Source organism: Bos indicus, chromosome 24 (genome assembly GCF_029378745.1).
Source record: "Bos indicus isolate NIAB-ARS_2022 breed Sahiwal x Tharparkar chromosome 24, NIAB-ARS_B.indTharparkar_mat_pri_1.0, whole genome shotgun sequence".
In the NCBI taxonomy this organism is placed as follows: Eukaryota; Metazoa; Chordata; class Mammalia; order Artiodactyla; family Bovidae; genus Bos; species Bos indicus.
The window spans coordinates 50,295,423-50,315,608 of record NC_091783.1 but is presented as its reverse complement, the minus strand read 5'-3'; the positions used below and the strand labels follow the sequence as shown (position 1 = coordinate 50,315,608).

General features: G+C 49.4%; 2 protein-coding genes across 6 annotated transcripts in view; one reads left to right on the top strand and one right to left on the bottom strand.

The window, feature by feature from the left end:
• SKA1 (spindle and kinetochore associated complex subunit 1) overlaps positions 1 to 4,267 on the bottom strand; it is a 36,663-nt gene extending 32,396 nt beyond the window's left edge. The window contains exon 1 of one of the 2 annotated variants that reach the window (XM_070779074.1): positions 3,417 to 4,267. The gene's annotated coding sequence lies outside the window, so the exon portion shown is untranslated. The remainder of the gene's footprint in view (positions 1 to 3,416) is intronic. The other variant, XM_070779072.1, reaches the window with a different exon arrangement.
• A 566-nt stretch (positions 4,268 to 4,833) lies between these two features.
• On the top strand, positions 4,834 to 18,873 carry CXXC1 (CXXC finger protein 1). 4 transcript variants are annotated; one of them, XM_070779071.1, is made up of 16 exons: positions 4,834 to 4,850; positions 5,294 to 5,333; positions 14,301 to 14,419; positions 14,522 to 14,622; positions 14,880 to 15,115; positions 15,205 to 15,390; positions 15,778 to 15,804; positions 15,881 to 16,126; positions 16,532 to 16,639; positions 16,763 to 16,947; positions 17,203 to 17,410; positions 17,493 to 17,603; positions 17,732 to 17,781; positions 17,896 to 17,992; positions 18,162 to 18,314; positions 18,454 to 18,873. In XM_070779071.1, coding segments are annotated over exons 1-16 (2,016 nt in total). In that variant the 5' UTR covers positions 4,834 to 4,848; the 3' UTR covers positions 18,601 to 18,873. The 4 variants fall into 4 exon arrangements, with proteins under 4 accessions (XP_070635172.1, XP_070635170.1, XP_070635171.1 ...); XM_070779069.1 differs by having other exon boundaries at positions 5,228 to 5,333; XM_070779070.1 differs by lacking the exon at positions 15,778 to 15,804 and having other exon boundaries at positions 5,228 to 5,333.
• The last annotated feature ends 1,313 nt before the right edge of the window (positions 18,874 to 20,186 follow it).

The following is a 20,186-nucleotide window of genomic DNA, read 5'->3' as shown; positions in this document are numbered from 1 at the left end:
AGGGGAGAGCAAATGCTGAACAAGTGATATCTGTTGCCTAGCAGCAACAGTTCCAGGGTGTGTGTCCTGCGTGGTTTGCAGGTGTCAGGGTAGCAGAGAAAGACACGCCTCACATAGGTGCTGAACGGAACACTGCTTTCCTCACATAGAGAAGAGACAGAGGAAGGCCAGCTCCAACAGTTGAGTGTCTGTCCCTCATGGTCAGCAGGGACACAGGAAACCGCTGATACAAGAAGATGGTCTGCACACCCCCTCTTGTGCTGCAGCTGAAGGACCCCTTTACCTCCCCTCCAAGAACAGACATAGCAATGGGGTTAGCTAGGTGCTGTAGGACACACACCCATAAGCAGAACAGAGAAGTACACGTTAAGTCTGGATCAGGGAAAGATATTCACAAAGCGATATGCCTAGCTCAGCCTGTGAGGGCTCTTCGTCTCTTTGCTAAGAAACGTTCCAGACCCAAGGTCACTCTTATGCAACTGTACAAGGGGCAAGAAGCTGCACTAGACTGCCTTTCCCAACAGTAGACAACCTTACATTGCTCCCAGTCGTAAGGAGAAAGCATTCAGTCATTCACTATTTAAGTATGATGTCAGCTATAGGCTTTTTAATGGATGCACTTTATCACATTAAAAAGTTGATCTTGTACCACACATCTTGCAACTTTGGTTAAATTGTTTATTAGATCTCATAGCTTATTTTTGTGAATTCTTTGGGATTTTCTTTTTTTAATACTCCATTTTTTTATACTCCATTAATTTTTAATGGAGTATAGTTAACTTACAATGTTGTGTTAGTTTCTGCTGTACAGCAAAGTGAATCAGTAGTTTGTTGTTTAGTTGCTAAGTCATGTCCAACTGTTTTATGACTCCATGGACTGTAGTCTGCCAGGATCTCTGTCCGTGGGGGCGAAAATACCGGAATGGGTTGTCATTTCCTTCTCCAGGGGCTCTTCCTGACCCAGGATCGAGTCTCTACCTGCACTGGCAGGCATAGTCCTTACCCCTAGCACCACCTGGGAAGCCCACAGCTTGGCGTTGCCCACTCTGAGGTCTGAACTCAGGACCTTCAGATTCTAAGACTGACATGCTGCAGGCAACTTAATGGTAGAAAAATAGTCCTCTTCTCCCATATTTATCAAATCAAGGAAAACATTCATGAAATCAAAACAATAACCTTTGATTTGCCATTCTTCTTTGTAGTATTACAAGTGATTTTTCAAAACATCCTTTATATAATGAGCAAATATATACATATTGTAAATTCATAAAGATTACATAATACATTTGAAAGAAACTGAAAGTCGCTGCCGACTCTTTGCGACTCCATGGACTGAATTCTCTAGGCCAGAACACTGGAGTGGGTAGCCTTTCCCTTCTCCAGGGGATCTTCCCAACCCAGGGATCAAACCCAGGTCTCGTGCATTGCATGCAGGTTCTTTACCAGCTGAGCCACAAGGGAAGCCCAAAAATACTGGAGTGGGCAGCCTATCCCTTCTCCAGCAGACCATCCTGACCCAGGAATCAAACCGGGGTTTCCTGCACTGTAGGCAGATTCTTTACCAAGTGAGCTTTCAGGGAAGCCCCTATGAATATATGTATAACATATAATTTTATATATTATATGTATAATATATAATTTTATATATTATATAAAGGAAAATCCTTCACATAATGAGCAAATGTAAACACATATTATAAATTCATAAAGATTACATAACACATTTAAGAACAAAAAATACAACATTTTATAGGCATATTTGTTTTTTGAAATGTAAACAAAAACACTGTCCATACTAAGGTAAAACACTAAAAAATTATTTCAAACAATTTCAAAAACATTGCACAAGAATTTGGGGGGGCAGTTCTTTGTTTTGTTATCACACAGTTCCCTCCTATGCTTGAAACCCAAAGAATGTTGGGACAATTACAGTTTCTAAAATAGCACAAAACAGAGCCATAACACGGTAGCCTACCATAAGCATTCTGAAAATTGCAAACATTGGTTTTATCTTCCTAAATCATCAGGAGGAGGAAAGGGTAATTTGGGGACACAGGAAGAAAACAAAGTCATATCACAATACTAGGGAAAAAAAAAAAAAAACAATTTGGCAAGTAGTGGTGATAACTTCTACTTCAGTTGTGGTGTGAAAGGCCATGCCTGGGAGAGAACAATTGTCACACAGCGGCCTCCAGCAGATCGTCCGATGCCGGAAAGATTTCTCTATCCTAGTACTGAAGACCCACAAAGGCAATGAGGATACAGGCTGACAAACAGTTGGATACCTGAGAAAGCAGTCTCAGGTCCTCTGGCTGTTACAGGAAACACGGATTGAAACTGCCCACCCTGGCCAGGCATAACAGTAACCATTTGCATGAGTTACTTTATGACAGGAGATCCTGGTAAGGAATACGCAACTAACAAGCCACCACCAACAGGAAGAATTCAGGAAAGGTCAAAAGGAGACAGGAGACACCAGTCCGCCTGTCCTACCAACCTCCCAGAAACCTTCTGGCTAGACTCCATTGTGCCTGAGTGATGTGCATGCCACCAGAAAGGACCCTGAGTCAGAATGATTGGCCAAACAACCCGAAACTAATCTCATCACCATAAAACCTGAGACTGCGAACCACAAGGCAGAGCGATCTTCCTGGGTTTCCCCACCCTCCTGCTTTCCACCTGGGCGCCCCTTTCCAGTAAAGTTTCTCGCTTGGTCAGCACGTGTGTCTCCTTGGACAATTCATTTCCAAGTGTTAGACAAGAGCCCAGCCTGGGCCCTGGAGGGCAAACTCCCTTCCTGCAACACATCCAGGTGAGCCCTGTTCCTGACGAGCTGCAAACCCCAGCCTGCCAAAGCAGCGGGTTTTCTCAGACTCCTGCTCCTCCTGGTGTCACTTCCCAGGGGCCTATGATACACTTTCTGGCTTACTGAGGGTGACCCAGTTCCCAGGCAGCATGCTCTTCATGCCGCCTGTCCCCGGACATGAACTGGCTGAACCAGGGCTCTGTGATCTGGCTCTTCCTAGGTAGAGGTAAAGGGCTGGGTCCTTGAGGAGGAAGAGAGTGGTTTGACCGTGGGCTCCTGTCTTATGGCACCAATCTTGTGACTTTATTAAATTAACATTTGTTAAGTGGAGTATAGGGCTTTCTGGGTAGCTCAAACAGTAAAGAATGCCCACATTGTGGGAGATGACTGGGTTGGGAAGATCCCCTGGAGAAAGGCATGGCAATCCACTCCAGTATTCTTTCCTGGAGAATCCCATGGACAGAGGAGCCTGGTGGGCTACAGTCCATGGGGTCGCAAAGAGTCAGACACGACTGAATGACTAACACATACACACTCAAGTGGAGTACAGGAGCAGGATGGTGGCAACAGGACCACAAGAGTAATTAAAATAGATAAGCTTATTACTCACGGGTCCTGGAGAAGGTACACTTCGTCTCTCCCGTGGTCTTCAAGTCAAGACAGGGTGCAGAGAGGCCGGATGCCTTTATCATAAGGGTCCCTGGGGGCAGTGCTTTGGGCTTCCTAGGATAGGGTCCCAGTGATCCATTCAGACCAGAGTAAGCCACAGAAGGTCTATCTAAGGGGGTGCATAAGACATCCAGGCGCTGGGATGCAGGAGAGACTGTGGATCACAAGAGCTGTTGGGGAAGCCATTTCAGGAACTTATGTTTGCTTGTGACTCCGTAGCGGCCACAGAGGGTGCATGCTTGCATGAGGGGGTTGGTGTCAGTTTAAGGTCTCTGCAAACCGCTTGGCCAAACAAAATGGACGAGGAGGCAGCAATACCCAGGAGTAGCTTAGTTACATTCTCCTTATGTCGACACGGGTTTCCCCGTGGGAGTGAAGGCCGCCCGGCAGCCGCCTTCAGACCCGGCCAGAAGGCGCAGGGGCCCCACCCCGTCCCCGGGGCACGGCTGAGAGTCACCCTGGCGGTGGGTAGCTCACCCTGGCGGTGGGTAGCGTGTAGCGAAGTCCCCCCAGGGGAGTGCCGGGCTCTGGGACAGCACGGGCCTCTTGTTGCTGAGCTGAGGCCCCTCCAGCTCCTGGCGCGCCCTGATCGCCGAGGGACGCAGGATTTCCATTATGAAAACCCACCCTCCCAAGAACGGGTTCCGAGGTTGGACGACTGCACAGGGCGGACGGATCTCACGCGGGACTCGACTTCCGGGGCTACTTGGCGGGATGAGGAGCTCTAGGAGTGCCTGGGGTCTCCGGTTGGGGCCCCTGCCGCCGATGCCAAAGCCGCGGCAGCAGCAGGCAGCAGAAGGGACCCGGCGCGGGCGGGGCCGCGGCTGCTGCGGGAGGCGGCGGAGGGGCCATGGCCACTACCATAACCTCGCTCTCCTTCGCCTGATCTGGAGGGGCACTCCTGCACCCTCCCGCCCCCCCCCCTCCCATTTTAAGCCAGTACAATAACAAAAATCATAAAAGTCTTCCCGACGTGCTAAGAAAGCCTGAACTGTGCACTCTTAGGATCAGATGGCATGTAACCAACCCTTTATTCCCATTATAAGATACAACTAGCTGTATAAATTAGAGTTGTGTTTTGACCTTCAACTTTTCCAAGAGGAAAGGCATACTACATAGTTTGCCTTCCGAGCAGAAACTGGAAAATATCCAGAGAGGTGGAGTAGAGAATCTCGAAGCCTCAACCGAGAGGAAGTAGCTAGTTTGGGCGTCCTACGTTGCCATGGTCACGCTGCCCACTTCGGGCCAGGTGCAAACCGCGCGGAGTGGGTAGCCCAGGGCAACCAGAGCGCCGCTCCTGGAAGCACTCCTCCCTAGCCGCTGCGATTTGAGGCATCCTGCCAAGGCGGCTGAAGGTACCCGGGACTCTGAAAATGTAAAGACAACTTTCTGGCTTTCTGGGACACTGGGAGGTGAAAGGCATAACACTCTCTCTTGGCGACCCGGGCAACTGAGGAGTTGGAGGGCAGGGAGCTGGACACGGGAGGAGGAAGGGGAAAAAGAAGGGAGTTAATGACTTGGGCCGTAGATTCCAGACATTTGTCCAAGCCGCCTCCAGTTCTTAGGCCCAGCCTGGCCCAGCCTAGCCCAGCTGGACCTGCAGTCAGGACTCATATTAAGAGGAAAAAAGGACACCCTGTGTTTGTAGAGAGAAAAACTTAAGTCATATCGGACTCTTTAGACCCCATGGACTGTAGCCCACCAGGCTGCTGAGGAAAGAATACTGGAGTGGGTTACCATTTCCTTCTCCAGGGGATCTTTCAGACTCAGAGATGGAACCTGGGCCCCCTGTCCTGAAGGCCATTCCCTTCATTGCAGGCAGATTCTTTACCGACTGAGCCACGAGGGACGCCCCCTGGTAAGCAGGAATTGTGAGTCAAACAATGTTGTTATTCATTCAAAATTGTTTTGGATATTCTGAATTCCTTAAATTTCCATAAGCTTGTTTAACTTTTCAAAGAAATAAGGTAGGATTTTTGACAGGGTTTGATAAGTGTTGTGTTGGCCTGCCCCAGATTGTTCTACCAGTTCAACACAACCCTATCAAACACATAAAAAGATCATATATAATCTTTTATTCCCGTACTCAACCATGGGGCTGAGCTTTCTATCAGTTGGAGGTATGCTTCTAGAATTCCTACATACTGCCTATCTTATCGTGTGCTTTGCTGGAAAACTGACTTTTGATTGTTGACTTGCTTAGTTTCTCTTTTTAGAGTCCATTCCACTCCAATATTCTTGCCTGGAAAATCCCATGGACAGAGGAGCCTGGTTGGCTACAGTCCATGGGTTGCACAGAGTCAGACACGACTGAGTGACTTCACTCACTCACTCACTCGCTCACACTCAAATAAACAACCTAGTCATTCAGCTTAAAATAAACAGGTAAAGGAAAGAAAATTAAACCCACTGCAATCAGAAGGAACACTAATAAAGATTAAAGTGCAAATTAATAAAATAAAGATTCAAAAAACAAAGAGTTAGGTCTTCGAAAAGATTTTTTAAATGATGAATTAGCTAGAATGACCAGGATTGATTCAAATTACTAAAATCAAAAATGAAATACCAACTTTACTGAAGTAAACGATTATTTTTTTAAATAGTGTAAATCACTGCCAATAAATTAGATAACTTAGATGAAATGGACAAGTTCCTAGAAAGACACAAACTAGAAAATATGACTATAACAGAAATAGAAAATCTGAGTAGACCTATGACAAACAAAATAATTAGTAATTTTGAAACTTCCCACAAAGAAAAGCCCAACCAACCCACATGACTCCATTGGTGAATTCTATCAAATATTTAAGGAATAATTAATATCAAGCCTTCACAAACTCCTCAAAAAAAAAGTAGAAGAGGAAGTAACACTTCCAACTCATCAGAGGTAGAGGCTAGCATTACCCTGATACCAAAACCAGACAAAAATATCACAGGAAAATAAAGCTACAGACCAAGATATCTTATGAGTATAAAACAATATCCTCAATAAATTACTGGCAAATCAAATCCAGCAACATATAAAATGATCATACACAATGATCAAGTGGGGTGTATTCCAGGAATGCAAGTGTGGCTTAACATTAAAAAAAAATCAATCTTTATAAATCAATATTTATAGAATATTAGCCTCATCTACAGACACCGAAAAGCACTTGACAAAATTCAACAGCCTTTCATGATTCAAAAAACGAAACACTTAACACACAAGGAATAGTAGGGAACTTCATCATTCTGATAAAAAGTCCAAAAAATCCCACAGCTCACATCATACTTACTGGTAAAAGACTGAATACTTTCCCTCAAGGGCTGGAACAAAACAAGGATGGTCTACTTTATGTCTCTACAGATTTGCTTTTTCTAGACATCTCATATAAATGAAATCATATAATATGTGACTTTTTGTGAGTGTTTCTTTTATTTAGCAGTGTTTTCAAGGTTCATGCATGGTATAGCATGGTATATGAGTACTTCACTCTTTTATGTAATGGAATAATATTGCATTTTACAAATATTACAAAAGAGTCAACATGACTTAGTGACTAAACAAAGAGAGGTCTGCCTCCTTCCCTACTTGGCTTTGGGTGGTAATATCTAAGCCCCATCAGTGTTGTTACTCACAGGAGTGTCTTTGTTTGCCTGGGGATATTTTAGTCACTTTATAGTCAATATAGGTCCGTCTAGTGAAACCTATGGTTTTTCCAGTAGTCATGTATGGATGTGAGAGTTGGAGTATAAAGAAAGCTGAACACCAAAGAGTTGATGCTTTTGAACTGCAGTGTTGGAGAAGATTCTTGAGAGTCCCTTGGACTGCAAGGAGATCCAACCAGTCCATCCTAAAGGAAATTAGTCCTGAATATTCATTGGAAGGTGAAGCTGAAACTCGAATACTTTGGCCACCTGATTCGAAAAACTGATTCTTTTGAAAAGACCCTGATCTGGAAAAGATTGAAGGCAGGAGGAGAAGGGGACAACAGAGGATGAGATGGTTGGATGGCATCATTGACTCAACGGACATGAGTTTGAGTAAACTCCAGGAGCTGGTGATGGGCAGGGAGGCCTGGCATGCTGCAGTCCATGGGGTTGCAAATAGTCAGACAAGACTGAGTGACTGAACTGACTGAACTGATAGTCAATATAGTAATTTAGGTTGGGGCTGGCCATGTCACAAAGTCTAACAATGTCATTTACGATGAGGATTTTGGGTCACATGGTATTATCTCAACCTCCTAAGGAGTTAAAAACTGAGGTCAGGCACATGGGCAGTCAACAGTGTCTATGTAATGGAACCACAGTAAAGATTCTGGATGCCAAGGCTCAGGTGAGCCTCTCTGGTTGGCAATTCCATGCATATTGTCCCTGGGAGCAACTACGCCTGTCTGTGATTCCTCAGGGAGAGGATAACTGGAGGCTCAGCATTTGGAACCCTCCTGGACTCTATCCTATGACTGATTTTAATCTGTATCTTCTTCCTGGATAACTATAGGTGTAATAACTTTCAGTGAGTTTCCTAAGTCCTTCTTGCAAATTAGTTGAGGATCACCAGATTTGCAGTTGGTGTCAGAAGTAAACATGGTCTTGGGGAACCCTTAAAGCCTGCAATGATTTCAGAAATAAAGGTGGTCTCTTGGAGACCATTTCTCAAAGTTTGCAGCATTTATGTTCATGGGGTATATTTGTCTATTATTTTTTTTTGTAATGTCTTTTTCTAGTTTGGTGTCAGAGAAATGATTCCCAAAAGGAATTGGGGAGTATTCCTTCCTCTTCTGTTTTCTCAAAAAGTTTATTTAGGATTACTATTTTTACACCTTCAATATTTGACAGAATTTGCTGGTGAACTAATCTGGACTTGAAGTTTTTTTTTGGTGGAATGGTCTTTAATCATAAATTCAAATAGTTTATATCAATATGGCTACTCATATTTTCTATTTCTTCATTTGTTAGTTTGGTAAATTGTCTTGCTAAAGACAAGAAATTTGTCCATTTTATCTAAAAGTTGTCAAATATATTAAGTTGGTATAGATGTGTGAATAATATTCTCTATTCAATATCTGTTGGATCTGTACTGATGGCTCTTTTTTCATTCATCATGGGGGTGATTTCTGTTTTTTCACTGTTTTTATTAATTAAATCATATTTAAATAAATAAATATTTAATTTATAATTAAATATTTTAATAAAATATATTTCAAAAATATAGAATTGACTATAAATTTAGTTCACTCAATGATATTAAATTTTAGTTTAAGGTGAATTTGAATTAAAATTTAAATATGTAAAATTAAACCATATTAAATAAAATGTAATATAATAAATTGAACTAAAATTAAGTTGAAATTACATATGTAAGACATTGAATTTCATACATTAAATTAATATTAAATTATTTTAAAGCAAATTGCCTGCATGAATAAATCCAAATTCAATTATGTTAAATTAAATTTAGCTTGAGTAATTAAATTTAGGCCTTCTCAGGTGACTCACGGAGAAGGCAATGGCACCCCACTCCAGTTCTCTTGCCTGGAAAAATCCCATGGATGGAGGAGCCTGGTAGGCTGCAGTCCATGGGGTCGAGAAGAGTCGGACACGACTGAGCGACTTGACTTTCACTTTTCACTTTCATGCATTGGAGAAGGAAATGGCAACCCACTCCAGTGTTCTTGCCTGGAGAATCCCAGGGATGGGGGAGCCTGGTGGGCTGCTGTCTATGGGATTGCACAGAGTCGGACACGACTGAAGTGACTTAGCAGCAGCAGCAGCGGCAGGTGACTCAGTGGGTAAAGAAACAGACTGCAATGCAGGAAACACAGGAGACACAGGTTTAATCCCTGGGTTGGGAAGATCCCCTGGAGGGTATGGCAATCCACTCCAGTATCCTTGCCTAGAGAGTCCTATGGACAGAGGAGTGTGGTGGGCTACAGTCCATAGGATCACAGAGTCGGACACAACTGAAGTGACTGAACATTCAGTTCAATCTCTCAGTCGTATCCGACTCTTTGCGACCCCGTGAACCGCAGCACGCCAGGCCTCCCTGTTCATCAACTCCCAGAGTTTACCCAAACTCAAGTCCATTGAGTTGGTGATGCCATCCAACTATCTCATCTTCTGTCACGCATGCATGCAATTATATTTAATTTAAATCTGAGTTATATTCCCTTAAACTTATTTTTAAACTGGAAATGAATAAAGTCATTCTGGCTTTGAATGTGGACATGAGGACATTTATAATGACCACAACCTCCCCTTTCAGTGTGTATATGTGTGGTGGGGGGAAGGGCTGTACTGATACTTTGTATCTTATTTGATTTTCACAGTTGCCTAGGTTAAAGCATTACCCTGAGGAAGCCTCTGGCTCTCCAGTCTGAGGATTTTTTGTTATACATAATATAAATTTTTTAAAAACTTTAAATTTATGGGAGAGAAAAGTGACTACATATGAAACAAGAGAACCCAAGTGGATATCGCCAAGAAGTGACACTCTGGTGGTGGGTGTTAGCTAGGGAGCAGTAGGGATAGGATGGGTTTAAACCAAAGTGAGTTTTGTTTTGCAGAAAGTTGCAGCCACTAGATGTTCCTAAAAGGTTACAGTGTATTCCAGTCAACAAGATACTACAGTGAGAGCAGGTAACCAAGTGCCTACTTACTTGCAGTTTTGGGCAAACTAGAGTCAACTTTGCTTCATTATAATGATCATGCCTCCTGTCATGCTTAACTTAAAACGCCCCCAGGGACACAGTGCTTTGAGAACTATCTCCTTGTCTCCTTACTTGTCACAAGTAACAAAAAACAAATGCTTCTGCTTTATTATTTATTACTTGTGACAAGAAAGTTCTTGATGTGTTCATTTGCTAAATAACCCAAATGACAGACCCACCGTGTCTGCTCAAGGGAAGACTTGATGAAGCTGGTGGTTGCTGATTTAAAAATCAACTTTGGTCCAGCCATTCTCACCAGAAATGGTCAGGTCACCATCATGTATGGCCTTCAGTTGTTGCCTAATTCTAATGGATGAGTGCTGTTGTAGAGGCCCAGAGGCAGAATCATCAGGTAGGCCTGGCTAAAGCACTGCTGGGAGGAGTGACAGCTGCTAACAGTGGTGGGAGGTATCAACACAGATAATCACTAAACAATCTATATTAAAGAATAGAAGAGAGTTTCATTTGAACCAAGCTGAGGACTGGCCCAGGAGCACAGCCTCCACCAAGGAATAAAGCACTCTAGAGAAGCACAGTTTTCAACAGTTTTTTTATATAGCATCACAGAAGAACTGTACAAAAAAGATTTTCACGACCAAGATAATCACGATGGTGTGATCACTCAAGAGCCAGACATCCTGGAATGTGAAGTCAAGTGGGCCTTAGAAAGCATCACTATGAACAAAGCTAGTGGAGGTGATGGAATTCCAGTTGAGCTATTTCAAATCCTGAAAGATGATGCTGTGAAAGTGCTGCACTCAATATGCCAGCAAATTTGGAAAACTCAGCAGTGGCCACAGGACTGGAAAAGGTCAGTTTTCATTCCAATCCCAAAGAAAGGCAATGCCAAAGAATGCTCAAACTACCGCACAATTGCACTCATCTCACACGCTAGTAAAGTGATGCTCAAAATTCTCCAAGCCAGGCTTCAGCAATATGTGAACCATGAACTTCCAGATGTTCAAGCTGGATTTAAAAAAGGCAGAGGAACCAGAGATCAAATTGCCAACATGCACTGGATCATGGAAAATCCAAGAGTTCCAGAAAAACATCTATTTCTGCTTTATTGACTATGCCAAAGCCTTTGACTGTGTGGATCACAATAAACTGTGGAAAATTCTGAAAGAGATGGGAATACCAGACCACCTTATCTGCCTCTTGAGAAACCTATATGCAGGTCAGGAAGCAACAGTTAGAACTGGACATGGAACAACAGAGTGGTTCCAAATACGAAAAGGAGTACGTCAAGTCTGTATATTGTCACCCTGCTTATTTAACTTATATGCAGAGTACATCATGAGAAACGCTGGGATGGAAGAAGCGCAAGTTGGAATCAAGATTGCTGGGAGAAATATCAGTAACCTCAGATATGCAGATGACACCACCCTTATGACAGAAAGTGAAGAGGAACTAAAAAGCCTCTTGATGAAAGTGAAAGAGGAGAGTGAAAAAGTTGGCTTAAAGCTCAACATTCAGAAAACAAAGATCATGCCATCTGGTCTCATTACTTCATGGGAAATAGATGGGGAAACAGTGGAAACAGGGTCAGACTTTATTTTTCTGGGCTCCAAAATCACTGCAGATGGTGACTGCAGCCATGAAATTAAAAGACCCTTACCCCTTGGAAGGAAAGTTATGACCAACCTAGATAGCATATTCAAAAGCAGAGACATTACTTTGCCAACAAAGGTCCGTCTAGTCAAGGCTATGGTTTTTCCAGTGGTCATGTATGGATGTGAGAGTTGGACTGTGAAGAAAGCTGAGCGCTAAAGAATTGATGCTTTTGAACTGTGGTGTTGGAGAAGACTCTTGACAGTTCCTTGGACTGCAAGGAGATCCAACCAGTCCATTCTAAAGGAGATCAGTCCTGGGTGTTCTTTTGGGACTGATGCTAAAGCTGAAACTCCAGTACTTTGGCCACCTCATGAGAAGAGTTGACTCATTGGAAAAGACTCTGATGCTGGGAGGGATTGGGGGCAGGAGGAGAAGGGGATGAGAGAGGATGAGATGGCTGGATGGCATCACTGACTCGATGGACATGAGTTTGGGTGAACTCCGGGAGTTGGTGATGGACAGGGAGGCCTGGTGTGCTGCAATTCATGGGGTCGCAAAGAGTCGGACACACTGAGCCACTGAACTGAACTGAACTGATATAGCATCAGAACAAAGAACGTATTAATACATCAAACACGGCAAAGGTACGTCCTTCAAGGTTTCAACAGTGATGTGTAGTTACAAATTAGCAGACACAGTGAGTGAGCATGACCTTGGCATGTGGGATAGGAACCTTATCCTCCAAGGAATACTGGCATTGGTGTCACAGGAATAATAAGGGACAGAATGAAGAAACAAAATAGGTGATTAAGTAGTTAATCCCCACTAGGGGATTCTAAGTAGAAAAATATGGGAAACTCCTGTAAGTTAATAATTACTAGAGAAAGCAGGTTTGCTTAACCACAAAAGGGAGGCATTTCTCCCTATCAGAAAGTGAGCATTCTTTAATCGCAGTGGTTAGAACAAATGTACAACGTGTACTTGACAGATCATAAATCAGGCTGTTCCAGTTTTACATAAAGTTTAGGCCAAATCAGATATAAGCCTGACTGGGCTTCCCCTGCCCCTAATAGGCAAAAATTACCTGTCAGAGGTAATGTTGGAGGCATAACGAAGGGAATGCTTTCCTTCCCAGCATAAGGCACACAGTATACGGACGTCCATTAGTAGACGCGGAAAGGAAAAACGACTGAATAGTGGAAAGAGCTACTCAATCCAGGTAGTGTTCCTAAAAGAGGGCCCCCTTCCCTATAGACATCTAGGCAGTACCAGCTACTGGCGCCAGAACCCACCGGCAACATGGCGGCTCCCTCTCGGTGGCCGATTAGGACGCTGCCACCGAGCGTACGATTCCAAGATGGCGGCGTCAGCACGGAAGTCGTGCAGTAGGCGCGACCATATTGCCTAGCGTCCGTACAGGTAGTGACTGTACGGACTAGGCCGGCCAACAAGATGGCGGCGCCTTTGGTAAAGCTGAACTATAGGCGCCGCCATGTTTCCCGAGAACACTTGAGAGCACACGAGCTCGGCCGCCGTACGGTCTCAGTGGTCAAGATGGAGGCACCTCGGAGACGGTCAGAACTCTAGCCGGGCCACACCAGCTTGTGTGTCGCGGAACAGACGCACTGGGCCTGCGCAGTAGAAGTACGGTGCCTGGGAGGCACCAGAAAAAGCGGAAGTGCTTGTGGGCGCGTTTGCAACGGCCGCGGACGCTGCCGAGTGGTCTGTGCAGGTTCGCGGGTCACTGGCGGGGTTCGCGAACGGGTGCGTCGGGAGCCGAGAGATGGTAAGTGCACGGTCCCAGGAGGGAGTCGGCGGTTAGAGGTCAGTGAGGTAGGAAATGGTGGAGTCCATTGGCAGGCTCGTGGGGGTCTGTGTTGATCCGTAACCAGGGACTGTGGGCAGAATGGGGGAGGGGGAGGGTCTGTTGTGAGCCTTAACCCGGGTCCCTGGGTAGAATGACGGGGGTCTGATGGTCCGAATTTTTACTCGTGGGGGAACCATCGGGGAGTTCTCTGATGAGCCATCATGGGGGTCTGTAATGGAAGTTTAGCGGGGATCCCTGATGGTAGTGCCTTGAGGGTCCCGATGGGGGATTCTTTGTGCAGAGTGATGGGGAGGTTTTCGAAGAGTTGTATTGGGACAGTCTGGAGGGAGCCGTGATGAGTCCGTATCAGGGATCCAGGGGGGCGGGGCCGCCGGTGAGGTTGATCACTCCGGAACCTGAAGGAGGGCACCGTGGTGGGAAGTCTGCCGAATGAATAAAGTGGTACCTATGAGAGCCTGTGATCGGGGGCCCGTGAAGAGCCATGACAGGGGCAAAATGTGCGGAGTGGCAGGATGTTTGCAGCGAGCCATTATATGAGTGGGTGCCTAATGATGGGGTGTCAGTGGGGTTAAGCCGATAAAGGAGGTGTCACGGGTGAGCGATGGGGAGTGGTCTACGGGGACTACGATGGAGAGATTTAATGAGGAGCCATGGTGGGAAGTCTGCATTGGGAGACTTGAGATGTGTGGTGAGCCGTGATGGGGGTGTACTAGTCGGATGAGGTGCCATGATGGGGTGGGTCCCACAGGAGGGCGACGCTTCAGATCCAGAGCCTCCAGACGCCGGGGAGGACAGCAAGTCCGAGAATGGGGAGAATGCGCCCATCTACTGCATCTGCCGCAAACCAGACATCAACTGCTTCATGATGTGAGCCCGGGAGAGGCGGGCGGGACTGACACCTGGCCAGGTAGGGTGAGGCCAGTGAGTCCCGCCCCTCACGTCTCCCATCACTCGCCCCATCCTCCACAGCGGGTGTGACAACTGCAATGAATGGTTTCACGGGGACTGCATCCGGATCACTGAGAAGATGGCCAAGGCCATCCGGGAGTGGTACTGTCGTGAGTGCCGAGGTGAGGGGCAGGCAGCTGGGGCTTCGAGGGAGGAAGAGGAGCCTTCATGGGAGGGTGGGTCATGGGGAGCAGTGGATGGGCGGCTGTGGGCAGAGTGACTGCGGGTCGGTGCCCTGTGAGCTGTGATAGAAGGGGCAGCTCTGCCCTGGTGTAGGGAGACAGAGCCGGTGGGTGGGCCAGAAGAGGAAGAAAGAGTTCCGGGGCCCCTCCAGGTCCCCCCATACCAACCCCCACTGGCCTTGCCCTCTGCCCCACAGAGAAGGACCCCAAGCTGGAAATCCGCTATCGGCATAAGAAGTCGCGGGAGCGAGACAGCTCCGAGCGAGACGGCAGTGAGCCCCGGGATGAGGGTGGAGGGCGCAAGAGGCCTGCCCCGGATCCGGACCTGCAGCGCAGGGCAGGGGCAGGGACAGGGGTTGGGGCCATGCTTGCTCGGGGATCTGCTTCGCCCCACAAATCCTCTCCACAGCCCCTGGTGGCCACGCCCAGCCAGGTGAGTGGTGGCGATGGCTGGGATTGGTGAGGGGCTCCCCTGGGAGGCCCTGCTTGGTCCCTGAGTTCTGTTCTGGGCCCCTCCGTCAGCATCACCAGCAGCAGCAGCAGCAGCAGCAGATCAAACGATCAGCCCGCATGTGTGGCGAGTGCGAGGCCTGCCGGCGCACGGAGGACTGTGGTCACTGTGACTTCTGCCGAGACATGAAGAAGTTTGGGGGCCCAAACAAGATCCGGCAGAAGTGCCGGCTCCGTCAGTGCCAGCTTCGGGCCCGGGTGAGCATGGGCAGAGTTGGGCGGGGTCAGGCGGGGGGCCAGCGTGTCCAGGAAGAGCCGCCGGAGGCTAGGCGGGGTGGGGTCTAACCGTATTCAGACAGGTGGCGAACGGCCTGGCCTGTCCAGATGAGCGGGGTGTGACCAGATGTGCCGGGCTAGCAGGGGAGCCCCCAGCTCCAGGTGGACAGGGTAGGGCCAGGCATTTCTAGGTGGTTGGGCCTGGCTGGGGCAGGGCTGAACGTGTCCTGGTGATGAGCTGTGGGCAGACTGTTGTGTCTGGGGAGGTGAGGCAGGGCTGGTGGGTGGGGTCAGGCACTTGGCAGGGCGAGGGCAGGGCCCCCCTCCCTCCACCTGGGGCTGACCTGGGCCTTCCTCCTGCCGGCACAGGAATCGTACAAGTACTTCCCTTCCTCGGTGAGTCCAGCCCCCCAGGGCGGGCGGGGCATGCGGGCCGGGCGGTCAGGGCCAGTCCTGAGATTCTGCCCCGCAGCTCTCGCCGGTGACGCCCTCAGAGTCCCTGCCAAGGCCTCGCCGGCCCCTGCCCACCCAGCCACAGCCACAGCCATCGCAGAAGCTAGGGCGCCTCCGAGAGGATGAGGGGGCAGTGGCATCTGCGGCAGTCAAGGAGCCACCGGAGGCTACAGCGACACCCGAGCCACTCTCGGATGAGGACCTCCCACTGGACTCTGAACTGTACCAGGACTTCTGTGCAGGGGCCTTCGATGACCACAGCCTGGTGAGCGGGCAGAGTGTCCCATGGTGGAAGGGTCAGCCCAGTTGAGTTCAGTTCAGTCGCTCAGTCACATCTGACTCTTTGCGACCCCATGGACTGCAAAATGCCAGGCCTCCCTGTCCATGGCCAGCTCCCTGAGTTTACTCAAACTCATGTCCATCGAGTCGGTCATGCCATCCAACCATCTCATCCTCTGTCGTCCCCTTCTCCTCCTGCCTTCAATCTTTCCCAGCATCAGGGTCTTTTCAAACGAGTCAGTTCTTCGCATCAAGTAGAGGTTACAGAAGCAGAGAGTATCCGTAATGAGGAGAGAGGAGGCAGAGGGTATGGAAGGTTGATGTGGGGACTGAGTAGGTCGTGGGGAGGTCACCGGGAGCGCAGGACAATCAGTGTTTGCCTCACTGGCAGCCCTGGATGAGCGACACGGAGGAGTCCCAGTTCCTGGACCCAGCGCTGCGGAAGAGGGCGGTGAAAGTGAAGCACGTGAAGCGGCGGGAGAAGAAGTCTGAGAAGAAGGTGACAGGGTGGGGTGGGTGGGGGGAGGGAAAGGTCAGGGCCTGACGGGCTGGGGCGCCAGGGGTGTCAGGGGTCCCGGGACGACTTCAGCCCTGCCCTGACCCCACGCGTGTCGTCCCACAGAAGGACGAAAGATACAAGCGCCATCGACAGAAGCAGAAGCACAAGGACAAATGGAAACACCCGGAGCGGGCTGACGCCAAGGACCCCGCGTCGCTGCCGCAGTGCCTGGGGCCTGGTTGCGTGCGCGCCGCCCAGCCCGGCTCCAAGTATTGCTCCGACGACTGCGGCATGAAGCTGGCGGCCAAGTGAGTCATTTTGGGGGAGTCGGGGAGTACACGGTAGGGCATGACCCCAGTCAGTCACGTGGCCACCGTTCAGTCAACCAAGCACCCACCTATCTGTCCACCTGCTCACGCACCCATCCTCCGTCTGCCCGTTCATTCACCTGGTTATGCACCCTTTCACCCTTGAGTCCCCTTCCATCCTTCATCGGAGCACCCCACTTACCCGCCTCCTTGCTGGCTTCCTCCCCTGCGCACCCAATCCCCACGTCCCTGCAGCCGCATCTACGAGATCCTCCCGCAGCGCATCCAGCAGTGGCAGCAGAGCCCGTGCATTGCTGAGGAGCACGGCAAGAAGCTGCTCGAGCGCATCCGCCGGGAGCAGCAGAGCGCGCGCACCCGCCTCCAGGAGATGGAGCGCCGCTTCCACGAGCTCGAGGCCATCATCCTGCGAGCCAAGCAGCAGGCGGTGCGCGAGGACGAGGAGGTGAGGGCCGCGGCCCCGGCAGCCCGGCGAGGGGCCGCGCGCCTGGCCCTGTCCAGCCTCATGGTCCCCTCCGCCCGCGCAGAGCAACGAGGGCGACAGTGACGACACGGACCTGCAGATCTTCTGCGTCTCCTGCGGGCACCCCATCAACCCACGCGTTGCCTTGCGCCACATGGAGCGCTGCTACGCCAAGGTCAGGGTGTCGGCCCGAGGGGGTGGACGGTGTGGGGACATCGCGGGGTCCGTGGGGGGCAGGTGGGCCGTCTGGCCAGGGCCCGCAGCGCACGCCCACAGTTCCCTCGTTTGTGCTCGCCCCTCCAGTACGAGAGCCAGACGTCCTTTGGGTCCATGTACCCCACCCGCATCGAGGGGTGAGTGTGGGCGTGTGCGGGGTGAGCGCGGGGTTACGGTGGGGTCAGTGGCTGCCGCAGGTGCGGGCGGGGGCGTTGCCGTCCTCTTCCACGTCCTCCGCTCCACACCCCCAGGGCCACACGGCTCTTCTGTGACGTCTACAACCCTCAGAGCAAGACGTACTGTAAGCGGCTCCAGGTGCTATGCCCCGAGCACTCACGGGACCCCAAAGTAAGGCTTTCCCATCCCCGCTCCCTTCCTCCGCCCATGTTTGCCCCTCTTTTCCCAGGCACCCCTTTCTTGCATTCCTCTCTTCTCTCTGCCCCCGCCTCCCCTCTCGGTTCCTTCCCACTCTCCTCCGAACTTGCAACTTCCCCCACCCACCCCGGCCTCCCTGCAGGTGCCAGCTGACGAGGTATGCGGGTGCCCCCTTGTAAGGGATGTTTTTGAGCTCACCGGTGACTTCTGCCGCCTGCCCAAGCGCCAGTGCAACCGGCACTACTGCTGGGAGAAGCTGCGGCGCGCCGAGGTGGACCTGGAGCGCGTGCGCGTGGTAGGTCCTGACTGCGCGCTAGGCCCTGACCACGTGCTAGGCCCTGACCGCGGATGTGCGGATGCCAATGTGGATGCAGCCGGGGTAGGGTGGAGCGGGGCTCCAGAGCCGCTTCTTAAGGCTTCTGCTGCCCACGCAGTGGTACAAGCTGGACGAGCTGTTTGAGCAGGAGCGCAACGTTCGCACAGCCATGACCAACCGGGCGGGCTTACTGGCCCTGATGCTGCACCAAACCATCCAGCATGACCCGCTCACCACCGACCTGCGGTCAAACGCCGAGCGCTGAGCCCTGGTGGCCCACACGTCTATCTCCCTGCGCTGCGGGCGGGCCTGGCCCTGGACCCCTGTTTGTCTGGTCTGCCATTCATGTTTCTCCGACGGTCCCCGAGTCCCTGTGCCCATCCGTCCACCGTCTGACTGCCTGTCTGCCCTTACCAGAGGGCCTCGGAATTTCACGTCTCTCCGTTCTCTGTGCCTGGGTGGGACTGTGGAGTCTGCTCTCCGTGCCTCCCCGAACTCTGGTTTTCTTAATAAAATTTTGATGAAACAAAAAAGATAACTGTTGGTGGTCTCTGAACTTTTCAGTCGCAGATACGTTCCCACGGTCCTAGAGTAGAGGGGCGCACCTGTGTTCCAGAGCGGCTGCAGTACAGGTGTAGACTGCACGTGGCTGCACGTATTCAGCTGGCGCCCATTCGGTGCTCTGCAGGCCCCATCTTGGGCGTGGGGATCTGGCTTGCTGATGAGAGTCCAGTGACCTCCACTGCCATCCTGTTATTGTGACACTAGGTGTTTGATCAGTACTCGTTCCATGAATGGCTGATTTATCATTCCTATGTGAACAGGAATCTTCTTACTCTTAGGCATATTCTCCAGACCAAACTTGTATTAAATGATGGACACAAGGCCTTCCTCTTCCCTGCAAACCCCTCTCTTGCGGTGCACATACACCAGGAGCGCCCTCCCCCACCCCCAATGTCAGGGCCAGTCAGCCCCAGGCACTGCCTTTCCAGGATGGATGCACCCTCGTGGGTTGCACGGACCTGGCCTTTTATCTGCAGAGCAGTACTGCCCTCTCCCCTGGTGGGAGAAAGAGCTGTGGCCATCAGGGGGCATGATTTTTCTGGGTGCTCCAGTGACTGTTTATGTTGGGAGGTGGGGTGGGGGGTGGTGGTGGCAGGGAGAGAGAGAGACACAATTGCTGTGGAGGAGATCTTAAGTTTTAAGGGAAGATAAGAAAATTTAAGCATAACATGCTGCCTGCCTGTATCGGGCCTTCCCTAGTGAGCAGTGTGTGCCTGCTTTATACATTAACCAGACCTCCCCAAAGTCAGCAATGTCTGCTCAACCATAAAGATCAATGTGTTTTCCCCTTCTTTTGATGCCAGCAATGTAATCCTTAGATTATAACTTTCTTCTTTCGTAATTTTGTAACCTGCGGCTGCTTCCTATGTGTAGATCTGGACTATGTATCTTTGGTGAACTTTATGTAAAATGTCAGTGTGTCATTTTGATACATGATACATGATCAAATATATATATGACTGTGCCTTCGACTTCTGTGCCTTAGATCTTTCTGAAAGACTATTTCTAGGGTTGTAATTCTCAGGTTGGCTCAAAGAAAATCATCTATTTCTCCTTTAGATTGACTATTGATTAATTTTTCATCAATGTAAGTCTTCTTCTGTGCCTCTCATTAAAGTGGATATGGCTGACTATTAGGCAAAGAGGCTTGGAGTTAGCAGCAGTCATTTTAATAGGAGTGGCTGACACAGGGAAACATTTTATAGGCTACACGTGTTATCAGTCATATTGATTTGTTGCACAAACATTATACGTGTACTTTTAGAAGTTGAATTAAAGCATGTAGTG

Excerpts from the sequence above, each read along its gene's own strand:
- CXXC1 (XM_070779069.1), top strand. Across the intron at positions 17,604-17,731 it reads TGGAGCGCTGCTACGCCAAG|TACGAGAGCCAGACGTCCTT; the intron begins GTCAGGGTGTCG and ends TCGCCCCTCCAG. Across the intron at positions 18,315-18,453 it reads ACCTGGAGCGCGTGCGCGTG|TGGTACAAGCTGGACGAGCT; the intron begins GTAGGTCCTGAC and ends CTGCCCACGCAG.